Source organism: Lates calcarifer, linkage group LG2 (assembly GCF_001640805.2).
Source record: "Lates calcarifer isolate ASB-BC8 linkage group LG2, TLL_Latcal_v3, whole genome shotgun sequence".
Taxonomy (NCBI): Eukaryota; Metazoa; Chordata; class Actinopteri; family Centropomidae; genus Lates; species Lates calcarifer.
In genome coordinates, this window is record NC_066834.1 from 27,943,256 (window position 1) to 27,969,442 (window position 26,187).

Sequence of the window (26,187 nt, forward strand, 5' to 3'; positions counted from 1 at the left end):
CTCTTAGCTAATCCTACTTTTGTCTTGGTGGGACGAGCCTGACTCTGCTGCAAAGGAGCACCATGGGACTGTCATGAAAAGAGCTGAAATGAACAGCAGCTGAAATGACAACATGAATAACTATTAATTTAGATTGATCATTTTCATGTTTTGTATAGCATGTGTAATTTTGTGCACAGTTATCAGAGCTTTTTGGTTATTTGATCCAAGAAGTGGAAAACAGTGGAATAATGCTCTTCAGATGGCATTTAGTAAGTGATTTGTAACATTATAGTGTACAGATTATGCTGTTTGTACACCACACAAGGCAACCCTATTAAATCTCATCAAACATAACAGCCCATATCATGTCTTCTCTGCCTGGCACTCCTTAGAGATACACGCTGCCTCGTCTATCTGGTCTGGACCAGGTCCAAAATCCTCTAGCAAAACCTAAATTTGTGTAATACGATCTGGACCTCGAGACGCACGCCTGCCACAACAAATTGGCCTCATGTAGAGAGAGAGAGAGAAAGAAAGGGGTAGGGGGAGGGCTGCAAAGCTAGTGAAGATGTAAGCTAGCAGAGGGAGGTAATCTTAGAGTCTCTATGGCCTGAAGGGGCCCTGCCCCCTGATGCTCAGCATTTGGCCCTGGCCCAAATCGTGAGGACAAACACCATGTCTTTTTCAATTAGACACACTTCTCTCTGGGTAGGCAGAACATGGCGCTTCATGGAGCAGAGATTTGGAAGTGTGCACACAAAACAATTAAACTGTTGTATCTGTGAATTGTGAATCCAACTATACATGAGTTAATTCAGTTTTTTGTGTGCATGCTTAAAAGTGCAGTGTACGGTGACTGTTACTGTTCCATGTTTTGGATTATACAAGGCAAAAAGAACATTTTGAGCTCGATTTCAAATGGACAAACATGTTCTGCCAAGTCATGAATTTATAAATGGACTGTTTGAAAATTAAATATCCTCTCACAGGTACCTTTTCTGCGCAATATTTCTGTCCTCCCTCTTTTTCTGTTTTCCTGTTTCTGCCTGGGAGCAGGTGTAGGTGTGAGATGAATGTGTCCCAGTGGTGTGTAGCACGGCTGGTTGCAAATTTAATGCATATCCTTGTAAATCAGAACTTTCTCTTGTCTAACGTCCAATTCACATCCACTGCCTCTGTATAATGTTTTCATTTCTCCGACCATGTTTTTCTTGCAATGAAGGTGAAAATGAAATCACTTGTCCACCTGCCAAAAGAATTACAGCTGCATACAGCATAGATTTTTTTATATGCCTCTTTGTTTTTGTTTCACTTCAGACTTATTTGTTTAATAATTATGTAGTATTAATTAGCACCAGCTTCCTGTTCTTTTGAAATAAATGGAGGGGGAAATTCTGCCATGGTGTGTAGAACCAAGGAAAATTGAGACTCCAGAGTCTGAAAATGTTCCATGGCCTCCCTCCATGGTCAATCTGGCCAAAATGCTTAAAAATGTCCAAAACATCAATCAGCGAGGTCATTTGTCAACTCACAGTTGCATGCAAATTAAAACAGGCAAGCAGACATTCATCAGATTATCCATCTGTCTATCCCTTCATTTGTCTACTCATCCACTCATGATTTTTCTACCTTACTATTACTGTTTGAAACACATCTCCAAAGGAGCCAACCCATTGAAAGTTGAATGGGTGTCACATAATTCAGACATCAATGCCAGCAATAACAGGAAATATGCAAAAGGTCAAATCATACAATGGTCTAAGTTAAAGTGACAGCTCTAGCTTCACTGCAGCTTGTGTTCAACTCTTTAAACTAATGCAAAACTTTTTTTTTTTTGCTTGGAGGCCAGAAGGTTGGTGGCCAGGACACAAATGTGCTTGATATGGTGGCTAACTGGAGACTATCAAGCAGCAGGAGACCTTGGAGGCCTGACTGCTTTCAGACTTAGCAGAGAGGTATCTAAAGTCTAGAGAGACCACCACTACGTTCACTGTGAAAGCACAGAGCTTGGGAAGGTTTGGAAGATGACTCTTAGATGATCTTAGAGACATTCTGGATAAACATTTGGTGACTTAACAAGGTAGAAGGTACAACATCGTTCAAGGTCATTCTTAGCAGGGTGAAGAAATGGGGCTGTCATAGGGTGGAAGGAGCACTTGAATAAACTCCTTATACACTGATAGAGGCACACTCATGAGAGCAGGCACAGATACAAGAATTTTTAAGTGTGCAAAGAGAGGGGAAGGGGAAAGAGTCTCTCCATGGCCAAGAGTGTGGGAAAGTCCTCAAAGAGAAAGCATAAAGGTTGGACAGTATCTGTTTGGGACTTCAGGTGGATGGTTTACTACAATAAGAGTAATATTTCTAAACACGATATGAGTAATGGATGATTTGTAGCTAAATGTGATGGTTTAAAATGAGCATTATCACCTTAAACTGATATGTGAGTTTGGAAAGGAGTAGCTGCTTTGTCCACCATGTTGGCACAGAAAACCTGACCTGATTTCAACTACTTACATAACTGCAATAATGATATTAGATTATAAGTTTGATGTTAAAAGCTCAACCTATTACAGTCTTTAACTAGAGTTTGGCCAATAGTGGCAGTAGTGTGAATGTTAGTCTATGCTCTTCATTTTTGGTAGTGCTTTCAGTTAATAATAAAGATTTCAAACATCTCTAGACCATCATATCCACTGTATATTTTTATATGCAACCTGTGCAAAGCCCTCATTGTCTTCAAGAGTCAGGGCAGGTCCTTTGCACCAGCTGCAGAAAGCAAAGAAACATCAGCTCAGTCAAAGCAGCAGTTAGTGTAAAAATTAACCCTTCCCATTCCCACTGGAAATGTCATTCTCCTGACCCTTCCTCATTTAAAACTCACTGGATGTGTCTATCCCCTTAGCGCCTCCAGAACACAAACAAAGGGTTAACACAGAGACTTCCTATCTTGGCAGCAATCCCAGACTAGGACAAGTCTGTACATGTAGATGTGTAGACTGTGAAACATCTGTGTAGGAGCATTGAAACACACACACACATACACACTAAGTGCAAAAACACCCACACAAATGCTCTTTCTTGCTTGCCTTTTATCATATTTCAAGATGCTAAGATAACAGTGTTCGTGTGACTCATCAATTTATACCAAATCTGACGCAAGAACACTCAGCGTTTCATACTGCAAACTGCCAAGGGATGTGAAACTAGAGACCGGAGGAGCTACTCTACATGTCATGAAATAAGAAAATAAGATGCTGTAGCGTTGTGTTTATTAGATGAAGGACTGCGTGGCCAGGTTAGTGCTTATATTTCAATCGTCTTGAAATAATTATTTAATAAAAGCATATCCAAAAGCTGCATGTGTTTAAAAAAGATCATTATTTCTACTTTGCTTTTTTCTTCCCAAAGGTCTTACTGCTCAACAAAAAATAATTATGCTGCTTTACTAATTACTCAAAAAAAAACAACAACATTGCATTACATTACTTTCCATGACCCAGCATATTTTTGTAAAGGCTGCCCTTACAAATCTCCAAAGTCACAAGCCCCTCGCATCATATCTTCTGTATTTAATACATGTAGAAATAGAAAATGAGAAATCATGGCATGGTGTAACAAGTCAAAGCCAAGTCCAGTCAAATTTTATATACATAACCCAATTTAACGAAGTGACCTGACCCTGCATCCTCGCCACTGTGCAAAGCTTGTAAGACATACTGTCCCTTCACATTACCCAGTAATTTGCTACTGTCCCACACTGTACCCCAGGACTCTTGAATCTACCATCTCCCTGAGTGACATTGCAGTGTCATGTCAGCATACTATCCTCTATAGATTAGAATATGATCTATGGTAGAGTTATATTAAATAATTTATTATAGTCTACATCAGCACTGGTAAACTGAAAGCTTAATACTTCAGGTTATACCTTTTACAAAAAAAAAAAGTCACAACTGAATGGTTAGTTCCAGTAATCCACTAATTTAGCCAATAGACTGATTTCTTGTCCCTCCCCTCTCTCTCTTCTACTTTCCAAATGTGAACGAAATGTTGCGCAGTGTATAACAGGGGCCTTTTGTTTATTTAGGGCGTTCTATGCCAGACGTGTGGTATGCCACACTAGAGGTGTAGTGCCCTGCAGCAATCAAGTAAATTAAAATCACAGCACTTGAAAGCAGCAGAGAGAAACAGCTGTTGTGCATACGCCTTGCTGGAGTGAAACTGAGAAAACTGAGAGGAGGTAGTTCTCTGGCCTAAAATATCAGAGCATATCAACATGAAGGACTTTGAACTGGATTACTGTTTTCAGCCTGTGAAATGTATTTGTATCGCCGACTCGATGCTTTTCCCTGCTGTGGGCTGTTGGAGTCATTTTGTGCCCGCGGGGGGGGGGGTAGAGTACAGGTGGAATTACTAGCCTGACCATGCCACTCGACTCGCTCATCTCCTGCTACAGGTGTGTTGTCTGATCTGGTTGTCTGAGGGAGTCAGTTCTCTCTTTGTTCTCTTCCCCCATTATTTTGTTACTCCTCCAGGAAAGGTACGCCTTGCGCTGCCAGTAAACCATCGTGTGCAGATGTCACACCCCCATCCGTCGACCCAGCTCAAGTCACACACTAAACTGAGATTATGTTAAATGAACTTCAAGAAAACTTCCCAGAAAGTCTTTATGTCAAATCAGCTAAACCAAAAAAGATACAGCACACATACCAAAGCAGACAAACTTGTAATCACAGTAATCACAAATACTAAGGAAATATTAGTTCTTGATAAGATATGAGGTGATTCATTTATTTGGAAATGTATCTTTTTATTATTATTTTTTTCTCTTTGCAGCTTTCTGTGGTGCTCAAGCTGGTACAGCGAGGTTCAGCGTTCGATCTTGAATGTTGCTCATGGGCACTTGAGAAGAACAAATGCTGTGCTGTTTTCTGGGGCACCTGCTCACAAATGATCATTTTACACAGTAGCACAGGAAATATTGTAGTGTCTTACCACTTTGTATAAGTGAAAGACAACAGTGGGGATCCCCAACATCATACAGGATATTGTACATGAACATGCGGCATCGCATCCTGCCTTCCTCTCACTGCTTTACCACATCACACTGAAGAAAATGCACACACTCAGGCAGACGCGCAAACACACACACACGCCCACGAAGACACACAGCAACCAGATACACATACACTTGAGTACATTCCCACACAAAGGATGAATTGAGTAGTTTCCTGTGGTGTTTCAGTTTTGTTTTGCCACTGTACTTCACCTACTTTCTAGGCTTTTTTCTTTGCTGTCTGTTTTCAGCTTAACCTCTTTAACCTCCTTCTGATCTTCTGGAATATAGCGCGAATAATGTAGACCATGAACTCTATTCAGCATTTATCTGAAAAAGTTGAAAGATTGCTTAGCATGGATCTTCCTAATTGGCCTACATTGTAATAAAAAAGTGAACAAAATTAAAATGCTTCTTTCAAGTACACTGCAGAATGTAGTGAGAAATATAGAAATGAAACTCTTAATCCAGTGAGAGAAAGAGAGTTTTGCTTTGTCTGTATCTGACTCAATGCCCAGTGTGCAATAATGACAGAAGTAAAGCACACAGCAGTGATCAGTGGGATAAGCTCTCAGACCTTCCATACACCCCTCTTCACTCTAATTGACGAGTGTAATTTGATGGCACTCGTAACAGAGTTAGAAAGCAATTAGCGTCATGGCCCATCGGCACAAACAGTGCAGAGAGGCCACCTGTGGGTCACTTTTTAATTTGGTGGAGTGCTCAGTGCTTAGCGCAGGACTCTGCCTTTGATATACTCAGTAGATAGTAAATCCTGTTAGCGCTAACTCCACAAACTAACCCACCGACCGATATCCATCTAATCCACTGGTTAGGAGCTCACCAAGCCACACAACAAATTATTAGGGTGTCATCTGGCCTAGGATTAAAAACCAGACTCCTTCGAATATAAAAAGAGGGGAGAAAAAGTAGAGATGAAAGGGAGGGGAGGGAATGGGAGGGAAGAGGGATGAGGCAATGATGGGGGAGGGTGTTTAATTAAAGCGACTGATCCGTGCTGTTTGTTGAAGGACTAATTGTCTTTCCCCCTGAGGAGGCTGTTTCCTCAAGGAGCCTCTCCAAATTACACTCCAGACGGTAAATCCTTGTTGGTGGTGAAGACTACTGCACTAACTGGAAAGGAAAGAATAATTCAACGAAATAAGTTTATTTCAAAACAATAACAACGCACAAGGAGACTTTCTTTGTTCCTTTTGTTCTTCAGAGATATGGTTGGTCCCCGGCGTCTGTGTTTGTTCTAATTAGGCCAGCGTTGTTGATCTTGTCAGACTCTGTGTTGTCCCTCTTTTTCCCTGGGGAGTGTGTTTAACATGCAGTCCCCAGGCAGGCTACTTGACCCAGAATGACCTTTGACCTCTCATTAAACCAGCTCTGGTTTCCTTTCCTAGCCTCTTCCTACTCCTCTGTCCTGAATTTCAGACTTTGTTGCCTTTGACTGTAACCCTGCCCTTGAGCAAAACTCCACATGGCTCCACATGACGCAGTATGTACAACACACGTCAGTCAATACGCTACATGTTTTAATGTGGATGATTTAAAGGGTATAATGCCAGTTTATTACAATGTTTTATACAATGATCAACTGTGCATATCCAAATTATAGTTGAGTCAGACATGGCAAATTACATTCAGTGTAATCAGGTCGGATAGGGTCACGTTGTACTGCCAGATTTGTTTTGAGTCTCCAGTCTGTCTGTCAATATGTCTGGATGGATCCACACAGACTGACTATCAGCTCTGATCAAGTCCTGCATTTTTATGATCACATATAATTTCTTAGGTGAGTGTGAAGTTAACTGCTATTACTGCTACTATTTTCGACCATGGCTGTTCAGTAGTTGGTGCAGCTGCTGCCAATGTCGTTTTTTTTTAATTATTATTATTTGGGTTTGTTTGAGTCAACTGCATTTTGCATCAGGTCTAATTATCCTCAGGTTTAACTGTCCTTAGGTCCCATTCTGGTTTAGGTGTTTGTTTTTTTTAAAGGTCTGATTATGATCAATCTGAAATTTTGAACCTGTAAAGACTTTTAGCCCTGAATATGAAACAAGTACCATAGCCTTTCCTTTAGCGTCCACAACTCCTCTTTTAGAAAAATTCTGATTAACACAGGGTGATTTAGCTTCAGCCACAGTTAATTGAGAAATTGGGAAAGATTCCTTTGACTGAGAAAACTCTGATGTGTCAACATCTCCACAGGAACAAAGAGGGTTTTTTCATGGGGTCTGTCAGGTGGGAAGACATTCATACATTCATCCAACCAACTTTATAACTACAAATGAAGAAGAATGTGACCCCTGAAAAAAAAACAATTAACCAAACCCACACAATCAAAGAATCAATACATTGGACTGATCACTGAACTTTGGTTGTTTTCTTTGCTAATTCTGTTATCAGTATGCTTGACTATTATTGGACTTATTGGGCAATCTAATTATTGTACAATCCACAGGACAAAACTTCCAAGCTTCATATATTCTCCACTTGGCATTCCAGTAGTGTGGCACTGACAGATGCCAAGAGCATATGCAGAATCAGGATTAAACTTTCTAGCATGTATGTCCAACAAGTTATATGCCTAGTCCAAGCACAGCCTCCGATTGGGTGTACAGCTAACTGTCACTAGGCAGTTTAAACCAGTCGGATTTCTCAAAACTCCACCTACACAGACAGAGCCAAACTTCTGGCCCCCGCTTAACCAAACAAAAGAGGAGAGACAGAAATGAGCAGAGAGATTCCACAGCACTGGACAATGACACAGTGTAGATTGGACATGTGTGAATGTGAGTGTGCTAAAAGAGAGGTGGCTAACAGAGATAAGGCATGTCTGTATTAGCTCTCTGTGTTGATGTTACAGAAACGTCATGCAAGTCTGAGTCACGATTAGGTCCCCTAGTCTGAGTTCCAGCTATTCACAATAGTAGAACACCAGCTTTTCTTTTCTAACAACTTGTTTTGACTGTAAAACTACACTTCAAGGTGCTCTTACTAATAAAATCTGTTAAAAGAGCAATTTTTTAAAGTAGTGTAGTGTAATGAAAAAGCTTTAAAATATAATATCAATAAGTAAAAGCCTACTCTGTCATTTTGCACATAATGTTGCAAACTCCTGCAGGTGAAATTAATATTGAGGTCCACCAGGCATTTAATCACTCATTTAATCAATCATGTGCATATTAATAAAATGTAGTGGTCTCCTGCCATTCTGTAGCTGAGGTTTGTCTGTGATCTGTGTGTGGACATGTGAGTCTACCTGGCACCCTTGCAATATTTCCAGCCAGGACTAATGCCTTTAACAGCCAGCTGCAGCCTGAATGGGGCTTAACAGGAAACACATAGCTGTCATCAAAACATACTCTACTGGCCAGGGGTCTTGACGATGAAAAAAAATGGGGGTTTAATTTATGCAGTGATTATGTTTTCATGATCCCAGAGAAGTGTGGTGATTCACTGTCTTTGAAAGATTTGATTTAGAGTTTTCTTCTTCTTCTTTTTTTTTTTTTTTTTTTTTTTTTGTGGGAGGCAGAAGGTTAGAAAAATCCAGTGGCAACATGTTCTGCATTGTAAGAAAGTGAGGAGTGCTGCATCTTTGCTTCAGCTCTGCATGGAGTGGGAGCAGCAGTCACAGATGGTGAACAAATGTTCTTTTGAGGGAGCGTTGCACAAGACTTGGTTCTTGCACGGCCCAGCAGTGAGCTAGCTTTGCTGCAGATGGTTTGAAAAGCAGCCACCAACAAACACGCTTGTGGCAAACATGACTTCTTCCATCAATTTGTGATGCAATGCAACTTGAGGAGTGGGATAGATGTTTGCTTTGTTGCATTTTTCACTTTGTTTGTGGCCGAGCACTTGCCAAATCATTTTACTTAGTGATCTGTATTGATCAGAGCAGGTTAGACATTGCCCAGTTAATAGAGAGCACATCAGCCTCATAATGTCATCATCTGTTACATTCTCTGACAGCTTAATATGTTCATATATATATATATATATATATATATATATAAATCTACACCCTGTGAAATTAGTAATAATCAGCAATCAAAGATGGCTGCTAATGGTGCTATGTCTGGTTAACATGTATGGTTTTCAGAGAAAAGGTACAAAAGCATTTCTAAAGACTTCAGTAGGACTAATGTTATTTCCATTACATCTGGGATATTTCATCTCACACTAATTTACAAACCAGATTTTGCTCACAAAATTGCAGCGCAGGCCATTAACACATAATTATGTGGTGTGAATAATGGCCGTGTGTATGAAATACAAGCATTTGGACACCGCTGACTTTTTCTAGTTTTATGTGTCTTAAAGAAACTGAGAAAATTAATGGAATATGTCTGGGAATTGTCGGGAAAGTTAGTCCAAGCACATATGAACTGGAAAATTTGTTTTGACAAAAAAGCTACAATGCTATGTCTCCATATTATTTAACATCCCAACTTCACACTTTTATACCAAATACTTTGATATTTAACAGGACTCTATCAACCAGGACCTCTGACAGATGCTACTAAGAGTAGACAGATGTGCCTTCTGTTATCTCTGTTGGAACTCAGAAAACCAAAAGCAAACACAACGAATCATGCACATGTGGTGGAGCTGAGGACAAATCATTGTAGAGTTACTTTCTCCATTCAACCAATTCACATCCATTCCAGTCGAGTCTTCCCTGAGAGCAAACACATTACCAGGACTTGACCTGTTGTCATGGCCATTACATTAATGTGAGAACATGCAATGACTGAGAATTTCTCTAATGAATGAGTTAAGATTAATAACAAGATTGGACCAGGAAAAGAGGGGGAGTAGGGGACAGAGGAATGAAGAGGGTCCAGAGAGGGTTGCCCTTGTGTGCGAACAGTGATGCCCATTGTTTTATGTGAGTAGGTGTTCTGGTCTGGATTGGTGGGCCCGGTGCTGTAATTGCTATTTGGAATGTCAGCCTGGTTAGAGGATGTGTTCTGACTACTGGGTGTCATTGTCCATGTGCACTCCAACGCCAGAGCTCTGGAGTCACAGACCACAATTTAGATTATGGGCTTTTATTAGCCAATTTAGTCCCTGTGTCTCCATGGGAAGAGCATCCAGCACAGAGAGTCATTTGACTGACTGGTCTGACTGGTCTGAATGTACGACAACCATGTGACGTCTATCTTGAGAATTAAGCTAATTCTTGTTGTATAAATGCATAGTATACTTGTGTCTAAGTGTTTGCCAATTTATACATATGAGTGTCTCCAAGTGATGTGTAGCACGGCATGTGTAAGGTCAGGAGATAGATGCGTGTGTGCTGACAAGAAGTTGAATACCTGCCATAATTCTACTGAAGTAATACCTGATACACACATGTCATATCCAGACCTGCCTCGCGTAGCCTCAGAGATCTGTTTCTTACAGCTACAACAGAGCTACTGACTTAAGATACATGTAAGGTAGAAATAATGATGGTAAGTTCTCTGCCTTCTAACCTGTACTGAACATTAATCTGTGGTTGGCCTCAGAGCTCTTAATTTGGTCAGTCATAAATCGCACTGTTGTTGGCTACTCATATTTACAAAAGTGAATCAAATCTTTGCACACAAACTGTTGCAAATATTACTGTGACTATATCTGACATATTCTAAATATCCTCTCTTTCATCGTTTACTCTGCATGGAGTAAGGTAGGCTACTGTGGATCAATGGTTGGCCAGAGTCCAAGCTGTTGGGGTGATAGTACACACTTTCCCATGTTTCAGACAAAAACAAGTCCTCTGTGAGCAGACAGTATCTTCATAATTAGGACTGGGCTCAGCAAAATAAAAAATAAAAATAAAAATGGGCGTACATGGGATTTACACAAACATTTGAGCACATTTCTGCAGCTGGATTTTTCTCAACAACAACTCTGTTCAGTATTGCTCACATTTGCTGGAGAAAAATAAGGTCACCGATGGATTCACAAGTGTATCTGACAATTTGTTATTTTCTTGAGGTTGGCAAGCATGCAAATATATAGACATTAGTAGGTAGATGATTTTCAGTTTAGTCATATCCCCTTTGCATTAATGTACAGTGTGTCAAGTGCGCTGTAGAGCTTGTGCTTGCCATCGTGTTCACAGATCTGTGTCTGAGTTGGTGAATACAGGTTGTGGTTGCATTTGAAAAAGTTCTAGAAAGATCTTAGTAATAACGACAACCTTCTTTTTTATTACTTGACAACTTGACGAGCTCAAGTTTACACGCAGAGTGCGTGTGCATGTGTATCACCACAGTGACTCAGAGCAGTTGTTGCGTGTCACGTTTGCCATTAAAGAAATTTGAACTTTATCAGATTCGTTGCCAAGCAGTAGATGTAAATGCACACGTTGTTCATTGACAGTCTCTCTGTCTTTCTGCTTCTCTATCCCTCAGTCACTCTCTCCCCTATCTCCCTCTGTGTCTGTCTCTGTCAGACAAGCTTGGAGACTCATTGTTCTACAGGAAATGCTCTCACCATACAGACTGCAGGCTTGTATACTCTAGATTTAACCTTATAATAGCGTCACCAGCATTTAACCAACCAGCTTCCGTTTGCTTTACACCGAAGCCCTGTTACAAATACAAAATGGACTTTGACAAACGAAGACTAGCTAGGCTACTCTCAGAAAAGTTCAACAGAGACAGGAGGGACAAGTGAGGAAGCAACAGAAAACAAAATACTCTATCTGTATCTTTGTTTTGACAGTTTGCTCCAAGCTTACAAGAAGCTAAAAGGTAGCTTTGTTTGGCATATTCTGCCTTGAGGCCTTTGGGCTTCCAGACACTGAGAGAGCCACAGGGAGAGCAGCTGCTGCTTCTCCTACCACTCGTAAAGACTGACACATATTTACTTGCATACACATGTGGAGGCACTCACTGTCTCTCTCTTCCTCTCAGACACATGCACAAATACATACTTAAAGAGCAGTGGGAGAAAGAGATTCCCTGTAATAGATGGTGCAGGTGTGAGGATGTTGCAATGAGGGGATCTCCAAAGGCTGAGAAATATGCACACTGGAGTGGCCGGGGCCAATAGCAGCCTTAGCTCAACAACAAGTGTCCAGATGAGGGGGGCTTTTACTGGCCAAGCAGCACACCTGCCCTGTAAATACTGTCTTACCCCTTACTCATCTAAGTAAACCCATCACTAAGCTTTGTTTTTTTTAAGCTTTTTTTTTCCATCTGGAGGATAATTTAGCAGTGATGGATTTATTTGTCCGGCAGATGCTTCTCTGATCTTTTTATCCATCCTGTAGGCTGAGGAGAACATGCCCAACTATCACAGCCTCTGTGCTCAGCCTAGTCAGTATCTCCCCGGTCTTTCTCATTTCATTAGGAATCACTCAGCACTTCAGAGAAACATTCAATTACGCTCCAATGGTAATTAAATGTTCCTCAAATGAGTTCATTTAAATCATCTTCATTTGGGCTTCAGTCGGGTTTTTAATGCCGGGTGCTGAACGCAGGGCTCACATAAACATTAAGCGCCTCACCCACTGGGAGCATTTGAAGGGCCATGCTCACAATCACAGTCAGATGACATTTTAACCAGCAACAAGAGAAGATATCATTATTAAGAGCAGATCCAGACTGCAGGATTCAAATACACAAAGGCCATGAATAGTATTGGTTCTGGTATTTGTAGCACAGTGAAGCAAGTGATGCACATTTGCAGGTCAGAGACGGCTCTGATTAAGATAATTCCATAACCTTGCAATCTGAATGTGGCGATTAGTCTTTTTGCCATAAGAGCAAATGTGACATTAACTGTGATTACTTAGCTCACTGAGTTAGATTATGTCTGATTTGACATGGATAATAGGAATGATCTGAGAGGGGACAAAATTCATCCACTCACGTTTCATTGTGACAAAGGTTTTTGTCTTAAAGGTTTAGACTATATGATAATAAAAGACTTAAATGTCATTTCAAATCCTGCAGTTAGAAATGGTTGAAATTCAGGACCAGGACATAATGAGAGAGAAAGTTAAATATGATTATTCCCAGCCCTTACTAAAACTTTGTGTTCTCTCCTTCTCCTCTAAAAGGTTTTCTTTCACTCATCAGACAATGCACCATAAATGCTAAAGGTTTAGTTTTATAGTGGCTAAAAGCTGTAAACTGTTTCTTGTGATGTTTACTCCAGAGTGGAACATGAGTAAAGTGTATTCGCGAAAAATAAACTTTTAATCGCCTCTATTGTGTGTTAAAAGGTCCACCCTCCACCACAATGGCCCAACCCTGTACAGTCCAACATAATAAATGTAATAATTATGTGTTGGTGAAATAACTGTAAATCATTTAATGACCCTACAAGGCGAGAGTTATTTTTAAAAGGGGATTCATCAATATTCTCCAGGGGTACATGAAGAAAGGTCAGAAAATCTCTCATTAGGCAATGAGCATGCGCACGTGTGTCCCTCTATGTGCATTTCTGTAAGCATGTATGCATTTGGGAATGAGTTTGTGTCATTGTGTCTGATTGTGTGTTTCTATTTACTTGTTAGCGTGGGGGTGATGTACATGCTCGCTGTGACTGGAGAGATCCATGATCAGACGAACATGAGACATCCATCTGTTCTCCATCACTGAGTGGCCATTTGTCTGACAAACAGAAAAAAGAAAGTTATTACTTCTCTAAATTATCTAAGACTGCATTCTCTGATGTATGAGAAGGAAAAGGACTTGAGGCTCCTTGACAGATTGTGTTTGCCCATCTAGAAATTCTCTGGCTCCTATCAAACTGTGGTTTGGTGTAGGCAGACAGCCATTGCTCCTGTATATCTTCACTAAGTCAATAGTCTGTATTGGCATATTTGACAAACACTGTGTTGAACACAATGGAAAGATGCTCTCATTAAGTTCAGTGTAATGACCATGTACAACAACAAATGATGAGTGAATGGGAAAACACCATGGATGAAGTAGAAATCCATGAGTTAAAAAACAACAAAACCAAATCACTGGAGCCAATGCAACTGTCTGTTTATTTATATGGGTTCTTGTGGTTAGATATAATATTCAGTATGAGGTGGTGCGTTATCTTCTACCACTACCACCATCATCTGTTCAACAACAGATGACAGAGTGTTATAAGCCATCTAAGCGAGGGAGGCTGAAAGGTCTTGTTTTCTGATATTTCTACTGGATCTCTGCTCTAATGAGCTTGCAAACTCTCTGTAATTGTGAAAATTATACTTTATTGTTAGTGTCAATTCCAGGCTGCAGTAGCTTGAGGGCACAGGAGCGGCTGTGGGTGGGGGGGATGGGTGCTAGAAACTTGCCAGAGACTTGTGCAGGAGGTGACAATTCCTGCAAACAGCGCTGCAATTCCTGTTAGCCCTGTATAGATAACGTAATGCATGAATGGCATGAATGCATATATAGTTTAATGCATGTAGGATCCCTGCAACAAAGTACTTTTTTAAATGTTTGTTAAGCCTGTGTTAGTAAATTTAAGGCAGTTTGTGGCCATATTGTGTTTAAATTGCATTACTTCACCAATATTTTGGTCCTGACTGTACTCTAAAATACCAGATACTTACTTCTAAAACAGTAAATGCAAACACTGATGAAAGTAAAAATACTTTTTAATGGTTCCTGATGCAAAATATGTCTCTCAGAATGACTCTGGTTTCTCAGAACTGCCTGAATATTTTATGTAAAGCACATTTACGTTTAGTCTAGTGGAAAACTGTCATTGTACCGTAGGTATTTGTTTTAACATTAAGTCATATCAGAACTCAAAAAACACACACCACACACCACACACACACACATACGTAGAAATGCATGCACCAACACACGAACACTAGCACACACACACACACACACACACACACACACACACACACACACAGACTTAAAGATGAAAGTCGTGTGAAAGCATTGTGGATGTCCAAAGGAGATAACCCTGGAAAGCTATCTAACAGTTAATATGTCAATAAATTACACATTAACCTTACACGTGACAGTAAACCAATACATTACATTCATGTGAATGTAATTATGGCTAATATGCAAGCCACTCTGCCAACTCTTGTGCAATATTGACCAGTCTTCTTCGATTACTCTACATGTGGTGAGCAGAGTATAGCCTACATTTATGGGCCACACAGTATTAATTAGCAACCATGTTATTTAACTTGACAAATATTCAGTTGGAAGGGGAAGGGGAATGAATATGAGAGATTAAACCTCAAAACGCTGTGTCACCCTGGGCCATGTGACACTGAGACAGTCTAGAAAACATGTGTGACTCTGCTGTTCACAGCACTGTAACACATTCACTGGTTTACTGCTGGTCCCCTGCCATCAAGCCACAGAGCTGATACTTGCCTGGGGTCATAAGCAAGAGTTCTCCAGTCACACAAAGCCCACTGTAGCTGTGGGCTACCAAATACTTTCCACCAGTGTCAGAGAGGCCATCCAAGATCCACCTCAGACTACGGATCTGCTCTCCTCCTGACCTTGTTTTGTCTGCTCTGTCCTCTGTCGCACCCTTCTCAGCCTCACCCTCCTTCTGACTAATGGATTAAGGTAATTATGACATGGCTGTGCCCACATTCTGCTGGTGGGGTGAAAATTGATATTCCAGCTTTGTTGTTCTCACTAAACTGTTGATGAAATTGCATTGCCCCGGAGCAATGCCGGTTCTTCATGTTAGTAGAGATGTAAAGCACTGGTGGTGTTGTTGTCTTCCTCATTTAAAACTTAAAAGCAGTGCTCAAAAAAAGTGTTTATGTCATATTAAAAAACTATGTGACTCCATTCTTTCACCTATGTCACCTGTGTGTTTGCAGGTGCTATCAGCTTTCAGGTATTCACCAGTGCTGACATGGATACAGTAATAGGCTCAGGTTGGGGGCGGCTTATAAAAGTGTTGGAATGCAAAGAGGCTGATTAGATGGCCTTATCGAGCCTTGTCTGGAACTGAGCAACCATCACCACCACACAAACACACACACTCAAATACACACAGCCTGACAGACATACAACAAACACCTCACTGATCTCTGCTCTTTCCACTCAGTCACCTCTATTGCTCCCCAGAAAGTGGAGTTCAGATTGAAATGCTCAAAATGACACTCCTCACATTATTGCTGAGAATTTATTTATATTTAGTCATTATTTTCTGAGAAGATTGCAGCAAGCTACTGACAGATGTCCTGCATATGTCGAAAAACTTAAAATAAGTTACGTGTGACTATAGACAAGCACTCAGCACAATGGAAATTGTATGTGGAATTGTTTAATGTATTTGACGTACTGTCCTGACAGTGTGGAGTGTTTGCTTGAACTGAAGTATTTGTTGTTTGCTTCCTGTTTGAACCAAAGCGAATATTTGGAAGTCACCATCCTGCCAACATAGGACAAACAAGTGCACATTCATAGTGCTGGATAACAACATGTGTCATAATTAAAAGGCAATATCATCTTGCCAGGTCCTTCTGTGTTTCATCCCTCTCTGTCTCTCTTTTTCATGATGCACAATTGCACTGTCTTTGGCGATTTATTGCCACAGTACTAAGCACTGTGGGTTTGCCAACTTATGGAAACTGTGCGTTGTGCTGTGTGCCTCAAAAAGAGACTGTCAAACACTTTCGTGGTAAGACAACCTTGAGCTTTTGTGGACAGATCAGACGTCTGTTAGGTGCACAAGGAGTGACATTAAAGCTTAGCTCTGGTCACTTTAAAAGCCTCTACCTACAATACACTATTTATGTCAATAAATTGACTAGAGGCTGTCCAGAAAGTACAAACACCTTAAACTGACCATACACCATTGCAAAACAAAACCAGAAGTTATCTTGTTGTGTCAAAGCAACATCACACTAACAAGAAATGTACATAATGCCTTCTGTAATCCCAAAGGGTTAATGGCCTATTTTAAAGAGGTTTTAATAACAATAAGCTGCTCCACAGTAACTCTTGAGGATGTTATACAAATCTAAATTCAGTGCCAGATGATAATTTGCCTTTTGTTAGTCCAATATTTGACACAGCAATTTTGAACACACTGAAAATGTATGCCTCTGCGCTCTACCAACCACACACCTCTGTTTCATGTGGTTGCTATGGTTTCAAAAATCTCTCGTTTTACAAATACCGAAAAGCCTAAAAAAAAGGGATCAATCCCTTCAATGATATTGTAATGTTTCACAGCACCTATGTTGCTCTTCCACCTCATCGTGTGAACTTCTTCCTTCCTGTTTTGATAAGTTCTCTTCACAGCGGTCCGATCTCTCTCCACGTACATCTCCCTCAGCTCTGCATCATCAATAACTTCAAAGGCACAAAAGCTGCTAAATTAGGTCCGCCACTTTCTTCTGTCATGACTAATGAGCTCTCCCTTCGTTTGTGTATTAGTCTCGCTCTGCTGTGGCCATACCCCAGGGAATGGGCCACTGCTGTGCCTTCCCATGAACAGGTAAGCCCAAACAGATGACAAGGCAACAGAATGGAAATAGAAACAATAGGGTTCTATCTGAGTTTGTTTGAGCCACACGCACAGCGCTGTGTTAACTCGCAAGCAGATGCATCCATTTATCCCTATACTAGACCATTTAGTAACTGCCAATGATGCTTGTGTGTTGGGTTAACTTCATTTCTGTGTTTTTCATAAGCTGACTGCCAACTCTTTCCTCTACACAAGTAACAGTAGCAAACATTACATTCCATTTTTCACAGTTGTGTCTTCGTTGTGATCAATATTTCATTATTAAGACGCTGACATATAGAGTCTGTAGGTAGGGTTTGTGGATTTACAACAGCAACTGTGACACCATGTAGACAAACAAAATGCAGACAGACAAAATATTCCACTAAATTTCAAATAGAGAAAACAGAAAGACACAATCTGAGCTACAGTTATGGACACCCCATAGGGAAGTGTCTAACTCCTTATGGTTATGAAAATGTCTGGCTGGTTGTCAGGATCATCTTCCATAGCTTTTTTGGCAGCAGGGACGTGACTGATTTGGCCTATCATTAAATAGTGTGCACCCAGGAATCTAAAAATACACATCGTTGCAATGATGAGATCATAGGCTTGGAGAGAGAGAGAGAGAGACTATGATTATAGGCTTTTGTCACAGGAAAGAAATGGTTATTTGTCAGCACCATGTCAAAATAGGCCACAAGAAATCAACACTCCGACGGGCCAGGCCTTAGTACAGCTTACATCACTCTTTTCCCAAACAAATTGCATTATTATTGAATGAGTAAACTGCCATGTGTCATCAGTTAATTGCATTCTGCCATTAATGCAGATGCAATGGGGGACTCAAACTTGAGGGTATAAATCCCACTGTAATATTATCCTTGCTGATGAATTCAGGTTCATGTATTAGACTAAATTAGCAATATGTGCTTCTTTATCAGGAACTCAATCATAGTTACACTCACAAGCCAGTTCACTATATATGTATCATTATCACTTCACACCAGCACCGAACTAAGTTGCCTGTTCTGTTAACATATAAAATAAGAGTTGTTTTTTTTTTTTAAAAAAAAAAAGCACCACAATGGTCCATGTGCACCCCAACCAAAAGGAAATATTCATATAAACTCCACAGTGCCAAAAGAAAACCTATTTGATCTACATGGATAAACCCATTATGGCCACTTAACTAGACAGTACACACAATAATATGGGAAGCAGGAATACCAAGACTGCCCTATGTTACTGTTGTACACAGGTCAATTAAAAGCAGCAGACCTCTGAACTGAGCTAAAGGGCAAAGTACAAGTATGAGTGGTTTATATGACTCCACTGTAACACCCGGGGCAGCGCTCAGATAAAGTGAGTTTTATGGCTGTATACGACATAATATCAGTTTGGATGGAACACTGGGTTCACTGGCATTCACTTCCATTGACATGCCTTCTTCCTCGCAGTGTGGGTTTGATTTTCTTACATAACTTCCTTGGAAGTCATGGGGAGTATCTGGCATCTTATCCTTAAAAAAATAATGAAGATAAAGATAGACTTCATCTGTATGTGTGTGTTTTGGAAACAGCATGTTCTTCATCCCTTTATAGTAAACATTCTTTGTTTGAAATGTGCATGGCCTATTACAGTGACTGAGAGGGGAACCCCATGCACTGGCGTGTCCAAAAGGTGGCAGTGTTGAGTTTTATAATGGTGCCAAAGGCATGACAAATCTCCTCAATCCACCTTTCATATTTTTGGTCAGTTGTCTCTTAAGTTACCTCTCAACATCGTCAGTATATGACACGTACGTTTTATGTAGTTATTTATGCTACAAAATGACAGAATTATCAGATATGACATGAATAAGTTGAAGTTTTTTTTTCTTGCAGATGCGAACTTAATTTAATATGCTGCATTAAAAATGTCAAATATATTCAAAAATATAATATTAAGTAGCCTGCATAAGCAAATAGTTAAATGTTCTCATTAGAAGCAGAGTTATGATACACTTATGTCTATATTAGAGATGTAAACATCTATCTATCTATCTATCTATCTATCTATCCATCTATCTATCTATCATCTGTCTATTTATGTGTTCTCTCTTTTCACTAAGTGCTTTGCATTAGGACTCGTGTACTGATGTTAAAGAATTTTACAGCGCGCACGCTTCATTTCATTCCACTAAGATCAAAATAAATCAAACTGGTAGAAATTGTCGCTCCATATAAAAACGGAGATTCAAATTACGGCTGTAGTAGACAAAGAGTTAAGGGGTTGTGTCCCAGCTGACAGTCAGCTGATGGCCTTTGACAGTTGAGAAAAGTTTTGTTTCTGTAGGTTACTAATATGTTAATTAGCTCTCTCAGTGTGCGACCCTATTGGCTCTTCGTCCGAGTCAATTTCCCATTCCAGCCTGACGTCAGGGCAGCAATGCTCTTAAACTCATCTGTGTGATCCCTCTAAAAAATCGCCCCACCAGTCAGCGGCTTATAACGTGCGAGGCTGCATTTACTCCCTTTACTCTCGGCTCTTCTCCCTCTCCGCTTGCGCAATGTATTCATGAAGAAATCGTAAAGTGTTAAATGTTTGAAATACAAAACCGCCGAATTTCATATGCTGAAAAAGGACTCCGCTACTCGTGCGCGCGGCACTGGTGTGTCTGTGCAATAGACTCTGCAAAGAAAAACTACTCTCACACGCCTGCAAGTCCGCGGCTGCAAAAGGGACGCTGAAAACCTAATTTTTCAGTTTCAAGACAAACGCTCAAAAATCAAACTGGCTCACGTTCTTCCCAACCAACCCAGTTTGACAGCTGCTCTTCACCCCATTTGGAGGACTGTCAGCAGCAAGAGGATGGCATCAGAGCTGGCAATGAGCAACTCCGACCTGCCCACCAGTCCCCTGGCCATGGAATATGTTAATGACTTCGATCTGATGAAGTTTGAAGTGAAAAAGGAGCCGGTGGAGCCCGATCGCAACATCAGCCAGTGCAGTCGCCTTATCGCCGGGGGATCCTTGTCTTCCACCCCGATGAGCACACCTTGCAGCTCGGTGCCCCCTTCCCCAAGCTTCTCGGCGCCCAGTCCGGGCTCGGGGAGCGAGCAGAAGACACACATAGAGGATTTCTACTGGATGTCCGGTTATCAACAGCAGTTGAATCCAGAGGCGCTGGGCTTCAGCCCCGAAGACGCAGTCGAGGCGCTGATCAACAGCAGTCACCAGCTCCAGTCATTCGATGGCTACGCAAGGAGCCAGCAGTTTGCTGGCGCAGCCGGAGCAGGAGGCACCATGGCCGGGGAAGAGATGGGGTCCGCCGCGGCGGTGGTGTCGGCAGTCATCGCTGCGGCAGCCGCTCAGAACGGAGCGCAACACCACCACCACCACCATCACCACCACAGCAGCAGCCACCACCAGGCACCGGGCGTCCAGAACAACGGCACCTCTGGGACAAATCACCCACACATGCGCTTGGAGGAGCGGTTTTCAGACGAGCAGCTGGTGACCATGTCGGTGCGGGAGCTCAACCGGCAGCTACGGGGGGTCAGCAAGGAAGAAGTGATCAGATTGAAACAGAAGAGGAGGACCCTAAAGAACAGAGGCTACGCTCAGTCCTGCCGGTTCAAGCGGGTCCAGCAGCGGCACGTCCTGGAGGGAGAGAAGACGCAACTCATGCAGCAGGTCGAGCACCTAAAGCAGGAGATCTCCAGGCTGGTCCGGGAGAGGGACGCGTACAAAGAAAAGTATGAGAAGCTCATCAGCAACGGCTTCAGAGAAAATGGATCCAGCAGTGACAACAACCCTTCATCCCCGGAGTTTTTCATGTGAGTCTCGACATTATCGTGAAAAAAAAAGAATATCAGATGAGTTACTCACCTCCGCTTAAAAAAAAAGTTTTCATTATGAAACATTTTTTTTCATTTGGCGCAAAGCCCACTAGACCAAGAACTAATTTGTCAACTTTTTGATTCTTTTTTTTTATTTTATACATTTTTTGAAAACAAACTTGAGTTTGCTCAAGTCTGCGACTGTTTCTAGATTTGGAAGGCTCTGTCATCCGTGTGTTTAATTTTGGAGAGAGGCATATTCAGAAAACTTTCATCTACTTTTTTTTGCTGTCATACTCAGTATATTATGCATAGACTGTTTGTCAAGATTTTTTTCATCGTTGTTCATTAGATTTGCAGTGTTTGAGTAAAATATGATTTTTTTGAAAGTTGATCCAACTTTACGCCGCAGTATACGAAGTGTGCATGCGAGCACTGAATATACTCACTTGAAGTTCATCAACTTGCCCTTTTTCATCATTTTACTTTGAATTCAGTGTACAGATTCCTGTCAAAACTGCATCCATCGACAATATGTTGGTCTTTTTTTACCTTTCTTTTTTTTTGTCTGCCAAACTTGGAGGATTGCGAGCCTGCCGTTTGACGCCACCTCATCTCATGCGTTTGCTTGTTATTGTGTTGAGCAACAAAAAAAGAGACTATATTCATTACAAACTATTCATTGTTTTTAAAAGAGATGTGTTATTGAACTGCCCTGCATGCTGGACATGTATGGTTTTTTTTTCTTTCTGTGCTTGAAGATGTCCTTTTTGTCGGATGACTCCAGCATGGCATTCATTCTTCATTTATGGCCCTCCTCACTTTTTTGGGACTGCAACAAAAAAGTGACAGGACTTCCCACCACCTCTCTCCCTCCCCCGCCACAACCCCCGACCCACCCACCCCCCGCTCTTGTAATCTATACAAGTGCATTTCAGCTGTGTTGAAGTGCACCACCATCGGCTGTCATTATAGGCTGCAGTGAATGCGCTATATACATTCCTGATGGAGGTTGATCGGCGGGGATCCTGGTGCGAGTTGGGGGTGGGAGGGGGGGAGAAAAGACTTCACTTCACCCCCCCCTTTCCTGGAAGTTTAGACTGTTGCTTGAAGCCTATATTGTTATTTAAAAGATATTCCATTGTGCATTTGTCAACCTTTGAATAATTTTAAAAGCGTAATTTAAGTACAAAGTTTTATATTCTAAGTTGCAAAAGATAACATGTGCTACAGGTTGAAGCCTATAGATTACTAGGATGATTAATAAGGAGACTACTGCACAAAAGTATTTTTTTTACATTGGTTTAGAGGAATTGGCTCGGCTCCAAAATGAGCAGTATTGTGCAGTGCATAAACAGCGCTTTTTGCAGCATGTGCTTCAGACAGAAGTGTGAGAGCTTTACTGGTCTCCGCCACACCTTTCCTTAATGTATTAAAAAAAAAAAGTATTGATGGAGAGTTAAATTCTCACAGCCAAAACAACAGTAGATTTGCCATGCTTTTTGGAAATGTGTTTCCTCAACGAACTGACACATTTTGGACTGAATTCAGCGTAAAAGAAAAGTCGCCTGTTATCATGTAGAAGTTAAGGAAAAGTCAGTATTCTCTACAGCTCAAGAAGATAAAGTCTGGCATTCTGTTACGACTTAATCGTAACGTTTTGATACTTTATCGTCAGGTCAGGGGAGACTGCTGTTTTGTCTTAAGCGAACTCAATATTCGCAAAGCAATAACAATTATTATAATCAATAATGTCTGGACATTGTTAGATCGTCAGGGATTGACACCCTGCATGTACAAAACGAGGGAGTATCATTCGCCAATAAATCTTGAAAATATGTTAATTAATCTTTCATCTTATATATAGTATATATAAATATATATATATTTTGCTGTGCAAAATTATTTCACTCACTAACCATATGTGATGTTCATATGTGCTCGTTTTTTTTATTTCATACAATTAAATGATATGCAATAAATGTATGTAATTGTCTTCAATAAGTTTCTCACTTTTCTTTTGACTTGTCCTGAGAATTTTTTTGCTTTTGTGACTAAAACATACTGAAACTAGAATCAAAACAGGATGGAAATTACTGCACTACATCTTTGTTTATGTTTGCTGTTTACGCCCTTGTTTTCCTCCAACACTCATTTAATAACCGGACATTCTGAGCGATTCAGAAACACGATTTTGAAAACAAAGTTATCCATAAATTCACCCCAAAAATGGTAAAGCAAAGGGGGAAAAAGTGAAGCGCAATTCAGGTTGAGACACTTTGACGCATGAGTGCAGCATGTAAAAAAATGTGGAGGCTCATGTCTGGTGTTAATAGAGATAAGTTGATAAAACCACAAACAAAGATTTTGATACGCAGTGACCTACATATAAATGCTCTTTTGTTCTGACACACTATTGTCTGATAGAGGCTTAATTTTTTTTTTTTAAATCCCCAAATTAACTGAATGAAAAATTATTTTCATAGTATAATGATCACAAAGCGTAGGACTTAGAATGAAATCTTATTCATTGCCATTTTTGTGTCATCACTTCCACTCTAAATCATCTTTGCAATAGCATCATTGTGTATAATTAATATTATCCTTGCATTTTCTATTTCAAAAATTTTGGGCCATGAATTACATCCTCATTTGTGATACAGTACAGTTTCATTTATTATACTTACATCCTATTCATTTTATTGTGAAATGTGACCTGTGATTAGTGTGTGTCTCTTTCTCTGTCTCTCTGTGCAAGAGTGTGTGCTCATGTGTGTCCTTGTGTGTATGAATATGAGCGTGTGTATTGTCCTTGAATGACAGCATAAAAAGTTGACATCTCTATGTGAATTTCTTCTGGCTAAGCATGTTTTCATATTTGCACCTTCCATTTGTCCTTTTTCACATCACTCGCTTCCTGATGTGTGTTTGTGTGTAGTGTGCCCGCTGTCTGCGTCTGTGGGTTTTTTTGGACACTGTGTGCTCACTGTCATTTGCATGTCACCGTTTGGCTCTCCCAATTTCACCCCGTTTTATCCTGTTTGGATGTTGGTCTGGGGCTTACATGCTCTCGGACAGGGGCTGGGGGTGGTGGTGGGGGTGCAGTGAGGGGCGCAGTCATGTCAGGCATGTGAGGGGGCGCTGGAGAAGGTGCCAGTGTAAGTCAGCCCCTGCAGTGAACAAAAGACGCTCAGCGCTGCTGTACCCAATCTTGCGTTTCAGCCAGCGCTCAGACATCTCATTTTGATGTCTTTCAACATAACTTTTTTCACTGTGCCGGTGCACCAACTGAAAAGGGCCACTTTTCTGAAACACAAGAGGAAAAGTTCTTTTGTAAGTTCTGGGACAAGGAATAGCCTTGTGGGCATCTTGTTTCACTGTTCCAGAACAATTTGTTTGTTGAAACAGGAAGACCAATGTGCCAAAATACACTTTGAAGAAACACTAAGGTTTCTGAGGACAGATTCAGTCTGGAATTGTCAGCTTTTTGCAACTTAGCCACAGTTTGTGTGTGCACGGCTGCAAGGAAAGGACATACACAAAGGGCACCTTTCATAAAAATTTACCACACTGCCATTGTGTTAGCAGTCAGTGATCAACTGTTATTTTACACTGTGAACAGCAGTCTTTGTAGATATAAATTTTAAACTTGTTAAATTTACAAAAAAGGCCACCTTCTGCACCATCTGCCAGTGATGATGTGCTACATAGCCTGTCAAAAAAAAAAAAAAAAAAAAAAAAAAAGAGAGAGAAGAAGAGGAAGGAAAAAAAAACAGTTTTAACCTAACACTTGTATCCCACTCTGTTTTGTGTGATTTCCTCTGAGGTGCGTGCTGCTGCTGTGGTGGCTGATTTGCCCAGAGTGAGGGGAGAAACTGAGACAATAGGCGGGCTTGGGCTGAATTAAATGATTTTGCTGATGATTAATAGTGGTGTGGGCCACTGGCTCCTGCGATGTAGAGATGATAAATCGTGAGTGCAGCTCCGTGCAGCTGTGCCAGTGTTGGGTCTTAGCATGCACACACCATGCAATTTACAGCCAAGCCGCTCTCCTTCTTCCTCAATTTATCTAATTACATCTATTTGATCGGAGCAGTAGTGCTGCTATATTTTGATATTTCATATTAACCACAACAATGTATTAAATGACTTCACAGAGGATAACTGTTTGCTTTTGAACACCCCCCACCCCCCCCCCCCCAAGTAACATGTTTCTGTGCTTGCCATTACAAAGAGAAAATAATTTCCTCTTTACTTAGGATTTAGGCTTTGCTTCTCTGAAGGCCATGCATTTGTGTAGTGGGTTTTTTTGATGTGTTTTGAGTGGTATGTAAGAAATGAAAATTTGGTTTATGTTTAAGGCTGCCCTGTTAGACTCTTTAGCTTGTTTATTTTGATTGTTTCCTTATTGGGAGAGATCAGTTAAACCTCTAATGCCCATGCACTGGAACTGAAAACACAATAACCACACAAACACTAGAAATGAAAACACACTTGCCAGCCTACGCACACCAGCACTAGCACGAATGCACAGGCAAACAATAAATGGTCCTGCATAGATTTGCCCCAGCTTTTCGTCTCACAGCAGGATAGTCCTTGTTTTTCTCTGTATTCTGGCATTTGTATAACTCAAATACTTCAGTCTCCAAGCTAAATGACATTTGCGTGAAGACAGATCTAATTTGCAAAAGATGTTTCCCCTTATATCTGTGGCACCAGTGCGCAATGGTTATGTAAGTGATAAATCTATCGATCTTCCAATGATGCACTCATATGGAACGTTGGCGCTATGTGGGCTGACAGCATGAGATGCAGCACAATGCTCACTCAAGTAGCAGCATGCCAGTTGACAGCCCCAAA

General features: G+C 40.9%; 1 protein-coding gene across 2 annotated transcripts in view; it reads left to right on the plus strand.

Moving 5' to 3' along the window:
- The first annotated feature begins 19,957 nt into the window (after window positions 1-19,957).
- Window positions 19,958-26,187, plus strand: part of mafa (v-maf avian musculoaponeurotic fibrosarcoma oncogene homolog a (paralog a)) — a 78,955-nt gene continuing 72,725 nt past the window's right edge. For both annotated transcript variants that reach the window (XM_018667993.2, XM_018667994.2), the window contains exon 1: window positions 19,958-21,324. In XM_018667993.2, the coding sequence (XP_018523509.1) occupies window positions 20,357-21,324 (968 nt within the window). In that variant the 5' untranslated portion in view covers window positions 19,958-20,356. The remainder of the gene's footprint in view (window positions 21,325-26,187) is intronic.